This window comes from Chiloscyllium plagiosum, chromosome 26 (genome assembly GCF_004010195.1).
Source record: "Chiloscyllium plagiosum isolate BGI_BamShark_2017 chromosome 26, ASM401019v2, whole genome shotgun sequence".
In the NCBI taxonomy this organism is placed as follows: Eukaryota; Metazoa; Chordata; class Chondrichthyes; order Orectolobiformes; family Hemiscylliidae; genus Chiloscyllium; species Chiloscyllium plagiosum.
Genome location: NC_057735.1, coordinates 21,104,578 through 21,116,620, shown reverse-complemented (window position 1 = coordinate 21,116,620; position 12,043 = coordinate 21,104,578). Strand labels below are relative to the sequence as shown.

At 38.7% G+C, this 12,043-nt stretch overlaps 1 protein-coding gene across 1 annotated transcript; it reads left to right on the top strand.

The window, feature by feature from the left end:
* The first annotated feature begins 2,200 nt into the window (after positions 1 to 2,200).
* LOC122562976 (colipase-like) lies at positions 2,201 to 6,087 on the top strand. The gene is made up of 3 exons (XM_043716279.1): positions 2,201 to 2,282; positions 2,887 to 3,009; positions 5,884 to 6,087. Exons 1-3 carry the CDS (start codon positions 2,202 to 2,204, stop codon positions 6,037 to 6,039), a joined length of 360 nt encoding a protein of 119 aa, XP_043572214.1. The 5' UTR covers position 2,201; the 3' UTR covers positions 6,040 to 6,087.
* The last annotated feature ends 5,956 nt before the right edge of the window (positions 6,088 to 12,043 follow it).

Sequence of the window (12,043 nt, the reverse complement as noted above, 5' to 3'; positions counted from 1 at the left end):
AACAAAAGCAGTAGCAGTTGGAAACATATAAAATAGAATGAGTTTTTACATTGAAGCCAGACCTCTATTATTGTTTATCCAATATATGGTGAAATTGAAGGATCGATACACAATGAATAGAATAATTTAACTTCTGGCTTAGGAAGAATATCATTGAGTAAATGGATTTTATTTTAACATTTTGCCTGTTATTATTAAAAAACATTAATGTACGTCAAACAAATTTGAAATTATCTTTAATTTTACCTTTTATGTGCTTTGATGAATTTTATATAAAGTCAGTCAAGGAAGGTGATTAACAGCTGTTTCTATTGATCAAGCATTCAAAATTAACATATTCTTCAATGAAAATATTTTAAACAGAAATCATTGTGATAAGATGCAGGGCTGATTCCAGCGACATTATAAAAACAAGGGAGAGTAATACGAGTTTTTTATTGTGCTGTTGTAAATCCTATTAGACCTGCACCTATATAGCAATTTACATAATCACCAGATTTGTCAAATATATTTTCGTCAGGCTTTTCATTAAACACATCTTTTGCTAAAGCACAGAACTGTTTTAATTTTGGTCACACTGATTTATTCAATAAACAGACATAAGAAGAAGTTCTCTGAAACACTTTGATGAATTTTGCTAAGTGTTCTCCAATTCCTGTTCCATCAAATTAGCGAAATACCTGTTGAAACCTCAGAAAGGTTACATCACTTTTAGACTTCCCATCAAATTTAAGACAGATAAAAGCATTCCAAGGAAATTCGCCTCTAAAAGCATGACAATAAGTCAGTTATTACCTGTGTAACCCCTTTCTTAATAACCTCACCACTGATCACTGATATTCGCAGCAGCTAATGTACTTTTGAAGTTTAGTCACTGGTGCAACATAGGAAATGTGGCACCCTATATGTGCTCAGTAAACATTCAAAAGTAGTGATGTAATAATGATCAGATAATCCTTTTCTCAGTGATTATTTTTGAGGGATACATACTGGGAAATAGCTGTCCTGCCTTTCTTCAAAACCGTGTCATACAATCATTTACATTCATCTAAAAAGGCAAGTTGGGCCTCAGTTTAATGTTGCATCTTGAAGATATCATCTTCAATTGTGTCATGCCATCTCAGTATTACACTGCAGTGTCAGGTAGGATTTTTTTCCCCTCAAGTCCTGGAGTAGGGCTTGAAACTTTGTGTTTCAGCAATATGAATGCTACCAACTGAACTGCATCTGAAATGCCAAATCTAATACTGTCAATATTAAAAATTGAGAAATAGTTTTGAGCACAATTTGTGAGTTGGAGTGCAATATTTTCGCATAAAACAAGTAGCATCTCAACGAGGATGGGAAAATAATTTATTCTGTTGAAACAAAGCATAAGGATAAAGATACAGCTATGAATTGTAATTCAACTCTGTTGATGATTCTATAAATGTAAAGCAATTAAAATTCATGGGATGATTGTTGGAATTTATTGAAAGAAAAACATTTTTTTCAAGGTGAAGGGTGGAAGCAGTAAGGAGAGGGCAAGGTGGCTGATATAAGCCTTTCTATTAAATTGCGTGGCTTTGAGAATGAGTTAGTTAGAACCCTGGCTAATTTGTTTTCCCATATTCTGGGCTCATGGACACTGTTGTGAATTGTAACCATGCCTAACCAAGATTATATAATGAAAAGCACAAAAATAGATAATTTGCCTAATCAAACACGTCCCCTCTTGGGCCAACATAACCACCAACAGAGTGTACTTAATGTCTAACCCACTGAGTGGCTCAAAATTGTGCTTTGAGCAACCACATTATCCACTACCATGAGTAATTTATCAAGTCTGTCAAGTTGTTTGCTTTTCAATGTCTAAACATGTTAGATTACAAATAAGCGTCTGTGCTTCAGGACTGATAACAGCAACTAATGTAGTGTGAATGTTAAACATAGTAAGTGAGTAAAGTTTTACAGAACATCTGTTTGAAATAAAAGTAGGAAAAACATAGCAGGGGAACAGTCAACATTAACTAACAGCTTACAATCATGACATCTGTCAAAGTCTCACACTGATAATCATAATGAACAGTATTAAGCAATAATTGCAGGGAATAAAAGGATAAAGCTTAATGATTAACTTGCATATATAATTTATTGAATGGCTATAAAAGCAAGAATTGAAATTCCTTCATTGCACTAATAGTTGTCCGCTACTGTGCAACATGAGGGTAACTTTGGTCTTCCTGACGTGCTGCATTGCAGTGGGAATAGCTGCTCCAGAGAGAGGATTATTTCTGAATTTGGTAAGATCACATGGAATGTATACAAGACAATGCAATATCAGTGATCAGTGGTGAGGTTATCAAGAAAGAGGTTACACATGAAATAACTGACTTATTATCATGCTTTTAGAGGTGAATTTCCTTGGACTGCTTTTATCTGCCAGAAATTTGATGGAAATTCTAAAAGTGATGTAATTTTTCTGAGGTTTCAACAGGTATTCCACTAATTTGTTGGAACAGGAATTGGAGAACACTGAGCAAAATTCACCAAAGACTTTCAGAGAACTTTTTCTTGTGTCTATTTATTGAATAAATTGGTGTGACCAAAATTAAAACAGTTCTGTGCTTTAGCAAAAGTTGTGTTTAATGAAAAGCTTGATGAAAATACTTCTGTTTAGTAAAATATCTCAGAAGAAAGCTGGATCATTGCTTGTGGTACAGAAATTATTTTGCATGCAATCCAAGCAGGTAATACTAGTCTTCATTTGGGCATAATTTCAAAGAATGTGGATGCATGACTGAAAGAACCTGGTGGGTATATTTTTAGGAAGTACATTTCATAATCCCATAGTTAGTATCACTGATGGACTTTAACATTCCCAAAATTTGTCTTATTTTTCTAAAGAGTAATGGTGAGCTCTGTGTTGGAAGCTTTCAGTGCAAGAGTGGATGTTGCCAGAGAGACACTGGACTGAGTCTTGCAAGGTGTGCTTCTAAAGGTGCTGAAAGAGATGCATGCTCAAATCATGTAAGTACTCAAGTACCCCAGTACTGGGGTGGTACAATGGCTCAGTGGTTAGCACTGCTACCTCATAGCACCAGGGACCTGAGTTCAATTCCCACCTTGGGTGACTGTCTGTGTGGAGTTTGCATGTTCTCCCCGTGTCTGCATGGGTTTCCTCTGGTTTCATCCCACAATCCAAAGATGTGCAAATCAGGTAAATTCGCCATGCTAAATCGACCATAGTATTAGATGCGTAAGTCAAGGGTAGCGGAATGGGCTGGGTGGGTTACTCTTTGGTGGGGTTGGGCTGAAGGGCCTGTTTCCTTACTATAGGTAATCTAATCTACTAAAGGTTTGAGTGATTTTGCCCACCATTACCTGGGGTATCGAACCATATATGTATAGCTTATTCCTTTCACTGTGTGATTGTGGTACAAAGACCACCATGCTGTTCATTGTTACTTTGGAACTCCATTCACCTACGTAACAATTATTATACTCCAAAAGTTATTCATTCTGCAAAGAAATTTTTGTGCAGCATGTTAAGACAGTGGATTGAATTTTCTCAGCCATTGAACAATCTGGTCATTGGTAAGAGCGTTGGGAAACTTATGAGATTAGCAATAATGAGAATCCCAAGTCAAAAGCAAAAACTCTCATTTTCCAATCAAATGTGCAATGGCAAGACAAATGTTTTGCAAAGAGCCATTAAGGTCTATTTGCATGTAGTAACATCCTCATTATACCTATCCACTAGATAGAAGCTAGACAGTGAAATTATCAACACAAAAGTCAAAGTGGTAACCTGGCGACTCCAGATCTCTATCTTTTAATCCTGGCAACAACATCCCTGGTCAGCCTCTATGGGCAGCAATCATATGCACACTTATCCATTAAGACATCCAAGATGTTGTCAGCAAAGTGGGATCCAATTTCCCTTTGTCCAACATATCTGAGGAATCTCTGCAAGGCAGCTGCAGACTGAACATTTGACAGGATACACAAAGGACTTTAAGTATAGCAGTGCTGAGAACTTCTGACTGGGGTGAATTGGAGAATATAAGGAATGGGGCATGTGAGAGTTGGTGCATTGGTAATGAGGTGCATTTAGGACGATTTTGTGGGAAAAGGCACTGGGATTTATGGAGAGAAACCCTTGATGAAACTTGCCAAAATTGATACATCATCGAATTCTGGTAAAATTTGACCCATGGTATAAATAAATATTTCTAATCTGATCTTCTGCACCATTTTTTTGCATGAATTAATCTTGCTTCATCAATTTATTTACAAATTTTTAAAAGTTTGCATTTATAGAGCAGCTTTGCTGACTTCTTGGTGTTCCAAAGTACTTTACAATGATTTAACTAATGGATGCAGCGTAGCTGTCAATTTGTACATAGCATGATACCATGACTATGTTATGACTATTTAATCTGTTTTAGTGATAGAGGGATAAATAGGGAGAATGCGTTCTTAATAATGCCATATAATTATTTATATCCACCTGAGAGCACGGAGAGGGGACATCTTGACATTTCCTCTGAAAATTTCCCTCTCTGACAGTGCAGCATCCTGAAGTAGAATGTCAACCTCAATTTTCTACTTAAAGATTTGGGGTCAGACTGGAACCACAACTCTCTGACTCGGAGGTTTTAGTGCTACCACCAAGTCATGAGTGTTATTATAAAATTGTAAGAGTCCCAAAAGTTTGGAAGCCACCCATTTGGCCAGTGAGTCCACACCGACCCTCTAAAGAGCATCCCACCCAGACACATTTCTGACCCTGTCCCTCTACCTCTGCATTCCCCAAGGCTAATCCACTTAACCTACACATCCCTGGACACTTGGGCAATTTAGCACGGCCAATCCACCTAACCTGCATATCTTTGGACTGTGGGAGGAAACTGGAGCACCTGGAGGAAACCCACACAGACACCTAGAATGTACAAATTCCACACAGACAGTCACTTGAGTGTGGAATTGAACCCTGTTCCCTGGTGTTGGGAGACAGCAGTACAAACCACTGAGCTATCGTGCCACTCCATCTGGAGTAACTTTAGAGCCTTTTTATAAAGCACATGGAAACTATTCTTGTTCTTTCGAAGAAAATATATTTCACACGGCAACTTTTAAGTCAATCAGCATAAACGACAATTGCATTTTCTTCTTTTCTTCATTCCCAAAAATAAGTTCAGTTTATAGGTTTAAGTCCACTGCCTCACCTTCAGTCAAGGTATGTTTTCCCACATTTGTAGTCAGCCTTAATGGTTCATTCCACAACTAGATGTTTTACTTAGCAGTACCTTATAACCGTGTGCGAAGGATCAAACAGTTAATTTGGCCATTTGGAAAAATACATGTGAGTGTAAAACATGCCAGTTAACAGTATTCCCCAAGTGATGAACAACAAAAATTGGTAACAACCCACAATAGTACTGGTGGTTCACTCTAAAATTTAGCATATAACTCAGTTCCTGTTTTTGGAGGGAATTCTTCAAGGATTCAAAGTTCATTTACATACCATTAACTATTGTATTTGAGCCTATTTTTATGCCAACTGTTTCTTATGTATCTTTATTCTGGCAGATGGCCAGTGCCAAAGACACCTTTACAATTGTCATTAATGCTCCTCAAATTAGTAACTGAGAGAGGAGAGGGGCATGGTAGATACATTTGTTTGCTGTCAATGTTTGCTGTATTTAAACAAATCAAAACTCTTATTATAGTATTGTACTGACTGTAATGATAAATACAATTTGTTTAATGTCTACAAAATCTTGATATGTAACAATGTCTGACTGATGTCTGTACGAAAAAGACTCCAATCGTAGCAACACTAATTTGCTCAATCTATTTATGAAATTAAGGAAACATTAAAGCTATCTTTCTTTTCAGCTCCTGTATAATGTTTATTACAAATGTCCCTGTGAAAATGGTCTGAAGTGTGACGGCGATAAATCCATCATTGGTTCAATAACAAACACTAACTTTGGAATCTGCAAGGACCCGAATGGTATAGCTAAAGTCCTCAAACCAAACAGAGTGCAATAAATCAATCTGCTCTTATTGATAAACTTTGCTTCAATCAATACAAAATTGCAATATCTATACCTAAATATATAATGTTGTAATCAAAACACTGATATGAAGACAAGTTAGATTGCAGACATCTGATCAATGAGTGAGATGTGAAATGAAATCCTATTCCATTTATGGAACCAATACAACTTTCAATATTTCAGTTCAAATATGCTAATACCTCTAATTATTCATTCTATTATGGCATTTTATTTCTCCGCAATCTTTTACATGTTTTACAGTGACAGTTTATATCTATCCACTGTTGAATCCTTGTTTATGAAAGAAAGCACAATATTGCTCAAGGTTCAGGATATTAGAAGTGCAAATTTACTCCTTTGAAATTTAACTTTCAATAATTATAAAATGATGATTTTGTTCAAGTAAATGATTCCAGTTAAAATTTATGTTTAGGTGTATTTGGTATCTTGCTCGGAAAACTATAAAAGATAAAACATTTATCTAACCATCCCAATATCTATTACATGAATAACACACCCAATTGACCTTTCTCACTGCTTCAGTTCATTGAGAATTATTTCAAAAATATGAAATGTTACTTTAGGTAATGATTAATTGAATTTTCATTGCATATATGCAAATTTAAGTTAATCTGATCACTAGGTATTATAAGTCAGTTAGTAATACAGTTTTCTGGACAATTCCTACAAATGTAATTTGCAGTGATCAGTGGTGATAACCAGGGAGTCGAACTTCATTTCAAGGATATGAAGAGACACAGCAACAGCTGATTTGCTGTAGGATCAACTTTAGTTTCTTGATAACATCTAACTCCAGATAATTGATAGGAGAGCACATTAAGATATGTAGGCCCTACATTTAAGATACAATCACACAAATTAGGCTCGGAGTCTGAAGGAACAAGGAATCAAATAGCTCTTTAGGAAACTTTTCAGCAATCCTCTGTATGTATTTCTTTCATTGGTCTTCAGTTGAGAATGAAAAATGTAGCAGTCCAACATTCACAGAGAGAGGAACACCAAACACATATCACATTGAATATTAAGGTATTCATGCACTCTTACATTGAAGTAACCATTCTGCACAATAAAGATTTAAATCAGCACTTTTACATGTAAAATTATTATAGACAAAGTCTCATCGAAACATTTAACACAGAAGGAAGGCCTTCAGCACTTTGTACCTCTCCATTTAGTCGGATGCCACTTCTGTTTCCCTGGAAGATGTTTCTTTTCAACTACATTTTCAACAAAGTATTTGTTCACAGCACTGCTGTTAGTGGTCAGAGCTTGTGCTTGTAGAGATGGTCCCTGTGAAATCAGCCAGCTGTGACAGAGTGTCTATGGTCAGTATGTATCTGCACACATGCATATGACATAAACCTGCTGTGTGATGATAACTGCCTTCTGATGTTAACATACTGTGGACATGCCTATTGTGGTGTATGGTTCTGTAGTTTCTCACTACAGTGCAGAAGTGAAAACAGATCATCAGTTTCACAGCTACACAATGCAGAAAAATGACTTTCATGGCATCAGATACAAGTTAAAAATAAGATTATTGAAATGTTCAGGATTATTCCTAGTAATGGTTCCCCAAACTGTTCAGAAATCAACATTTTGCTTTAGATATCAAGACATGAATTGTGCAAAATAATGCACGTGCAGTAAAACTAAACTATCCACAGGTGCTTCGGGAATTCATTATTCTTGAACTTTAACTCGAAATAAATTAATACAGGTTATCTGTTCTTTGAATTGTTTTCTAAATGTAAATGCTACCTATTCTTTGTATCAGTGTAAATATACAGGCAGAGCCATCTGTGTGACAGACAGTTGCTATTCTGTCACTTGGCAGTGATGTTGCACTTTGATCTGATGTTTCAGCCTGTATTTAATTCCTATTTGAATGTTACAATTGAATTTGCTTCCAACACTCTTTTGGGCAGTATGTGTCAGATCAGAACTTGCCACCCAAATAGAACGTTCTTAGCCTTCTGCCATTCTCCAACTTTCCCCACCTATCCTCAAACCTCTGGCTCTTCTGCCATTCACCTTACACCTTGTCCACTGGTTACGCTTATTCCTGCCAGTGCAAACTGTACATTTTTACGCTATCAAAACTCATCCTTTGACTTAAATATAACATTGGAATAATTTTTTTAAACACATATATAGAAGCAAACACCAAGAAGTGTTGAACAAGTTTTGCAGATATCAAGGGAAATAGTTGTTCATTCGCTCTGACAGAACAAGCATCACTGCTGCCCTTAACCACAGGACTGTACAGCTATTTGAAACACTGCTTTGTTGAAAGCTTTCATTTTAAAATGTGCATGATCTTTCCAACATCAACATTGTGCAGAACCCACAGCATATTACAATTATTCCACAAAATGAGCCAGGTTAAACATGTTCATTAACAGTTAAAATGTTTCCAAATTTATTTGCTGGATTTATGTCTTTTTGACATGCTTTTCTGGGAGAATTTAAGTTGCCAATCTCAATTGCTTCTCTTCAATGAAACAGTGATTCATTCCTGTCAATATGACAATAGCAAATTGTTTTGGATATGTGCTGATTTGATACAAATATAAGTAAGTTAAAAAGTCTTTTCCAAAGTAATAATTCAATGGACTGGATGACCTTCTTTTGTGCTGTAATGACCCCATGGTACTACGATATTAAAAATGAAACTATTAAAGCCATGTTTTGCTCTCCTTACTTGAGAAAGGATGTATGGCGCTAGAGGGGGTGCAGAGGAAGTTCACCAGGTTGATTCCAGAATAGAGAGAGCTGGCTTATGAGGAGTGATTGAATAGACTCAGACAATACACACTGGAATTTAGAAGAAGGTGGGGGTATCTTATAAAATAAATTATGAAGGGAATAGATAAGATAGAAGCAGTGAGGTTGTTTCCACTGGTAGGTGAAACTACAACTAGGGGGATAGCCTCAAAATAAAGGAGAAGCAGATTTAGAACTGAGTTAAGGAGGAATTTCTTCACCCAAAGGATTGTGAATCTGCGGAATTCCCTGTCCAGTGAAGCAGTTAAGGCTACCTCATTGAATGTTTTTAGGACAAAGTTAAATTTTCAAACTGTAAAGGAATGAAGGGTTATGGTGAGTAGGTAGGTAAGTGGACTGAGTCCACAAAAGATCAACCATGATCTTATTGAATGGCAAAGCAGGTACACTCCTACTCGTAGTTCTTACGTTCTTACATTCTTAAGACAAAATAAAAGGGTGGATTTCCTGCTCTCTTCACTGCATTTTTAAGTGTGTGATTCATAGAATAGAATCCCTACAATGTGGAAACAGGCCATTTGGCCCAATAAGACCACACCAACCCTTCAAAGAGTAACCGACCCAGACTAATTCCCCTACCCTATTACTTTACATTTCCCCTGACTAATGTATCTAGTCTACACATCCCTGAACACTATAGGCAATTTAGCATGGCCAATCCACCTACCTTGCACATCTTTGGACCATGGGAGGAAACCAGAGCACCCAGAGGAAACCCACACTGATACAGGGAGAACATGCAAACTCCACACAGACAGTCACCTGTGGCTGGAATTGAACCCAGGTCCTTGTTGCTGTGAGGCAGCATTGCTAGCCACTGAGCCACCCTTGATGAGAGTATGGACTTATATGAGCATTGATTCTGTATTGTGTATAACTTGATGTAAGAAATAAGCCAGCAAGTTTCTTTAAGTCAACAGAGTGGAGTAGATTCAGAGTTCTATCTTAAAAACGCTTGCATTGCACTATGAATACTTTTGAGCCATCAAATAAACAGCTTAGCTTTGATGAAAAAGATTTCAAAGAAAATAAATGAGGGAATAAGGCTGCTTTCCTCTTCTTCTGTGACTGTCTTTTTCTTTGACCGTTTATATCCAAGAGCTGGCTTCACATAACCTCTCTCTGAGAGTGGTGTAGATTCCATGTCTCTCAAAAAGCAGTTTGTGTTCTTCACAAATACAACATTTTAACTATTGTCAGTTTAAGGTCTGGATTAGTGTGGTGCTGGAAAAGCATAGCAGGTCAGGCAGCATCCAAGGAACAGGAAAATTGAGGTTTTGGGCAAAAGCATTTCATCAGGAATAGAGGCAGGGAGCATGCAGGGTGGAGAGATACATGAAAGGGGTGTGAGGGTGGGGAGAAAGTAGCATAGAGTACAATAGGTGAGTGGGCGGAGGGGAAATGAGGAAACTGGTGAAGTCCACATTGATACCCTGGGGTTGAAGTGTTCAGAGGCAGGAATTGAGGTGTCCTTCCTCCAGGCGTTGGGTGGTGAGGGTGCGGCGGTGGAGGAGGCCCACGACCTGCATGTCCTCGGCAGAGTGGGAGGGGAAGTTGAAATGTTGGGCCACAGGGCGGTGGGGTTGATTGGTGTGGGTGTCCCGGAGATATATTTCCTAAAGCGCTCTGCGAGGAGGTGTCCAGTCTCCCCAATGTAGAGGAGACCGTATCGGGAGCAACGGATACAATAAATAACATTGGTGAATGTGCAGATAAAACCTTGATGGATGTGGAAGGCTCCTTTGGGGCCTTGGATGGAGGTGACGGGATGGGAGGGTGGTTTGTTAGGGGGCGTGGACCTGACCAGGTAGTCATGGAGGGAACAGTCTTTGTGGAAAGTGGATAGGGGTGGGGAGGGAAATATATCTCTGGTGGTGGGGTCCGTTTGGAGGTGATGGAAATGTCGGCAGATGATGCGATTTATGCGAAGGTTGGTAGGATGGAAGGTGAGCACCAGGGGGGTTCTGTCCTTGTTAGCATTGGAGGGGTGGGGTTCAAGGGCGGAGGTGCAGGATGTGGACAAGATGCGTTGGAGGGCATCTTCAACCATGTGGGAAGTGAAGTTGTAGTCTCTAAAGAAGGAGGCCATCTGGTGTGTTCTCTGGTGGAACTGTTCTTCCTGGGAGCAGATACGGCAGAGGCGGAGGAATTGGGAATATGGGATGGCATTTTTGCAGGAGGTAGGGTGGGAAGAGATGTAATCCAGGTAGCTGTGCGTAGGACACTCGCACCAATCAACCCCACCGCCCTGTGGCCCAACATTTCAACTCCCCGTCCCACTCTGCCGAGGACATACAGGTCCAGGGCCTCCTCCACCACCGCACCCTCACCACCCAACGCCTGGAGGAAGAACGCCTCATCTGCCACCTCGGAACACTTCAACCCCGGGGTATCAATGTGGGCTTCACCAGTTTCTTCATTTCCCGTCCCCCCACCTTACACCAGTTCCAACCTTCCAGCTCAGCACCATCCCCATGACCAGTCCTATCTGCCTATCTTCCTTCCCATCTATCCACTCCATCCTCCTCTCTGACCTATCAGCTTCATCCCCACCCCCATTCACCTATTGTACTCTATGCTACTTTCTTCCCACCCCCACCCCCTTCTCATTTATCTCTCCACCCTGCAGGCACCCTGCCTCTATTCCTGATGAAGGGCTTTTGCCTGAAACCTCGATTTTCCTGTCCTTGGATGCTACCTGACCTGCTGTGCTACGCTAATCTAGACTCTGGTTTCTAGCATCTGCAGTCCTCATTTTTACCTATTGTCAGTTTAACTATTGCTTAACATTTGGTTAACTATTTCAACTAGTGCCTTTTGTTTTGAAAGTATTACTTTGTAAGATTCTAAATTAGATATAAAACAGCTGATGATATTATAAATTAGCTTCTTGCATATCATGCATGTCTTCATAACAAAACATTAGTCATGAGGTATAGTCAGGTACAGTATCTAACTAATCAAGGCTTATTTTTCCTTAAAGTATCTCAGATTTCTATTTCAATTTGGCTAATAGAAATGTTTGCACTTGTAGCACTTTTCGAGTCTATCTTGAACCCAAACTCATTGTATGGAATCAGACTGCACAATAAAAGTCTTGTTTCAGTGGAATATTGTATAGAGATCAGATGTGAGGTTATAATTTGATTACTCTGTAAGTATGAGGCATAAAGGTGGACTATAGGATG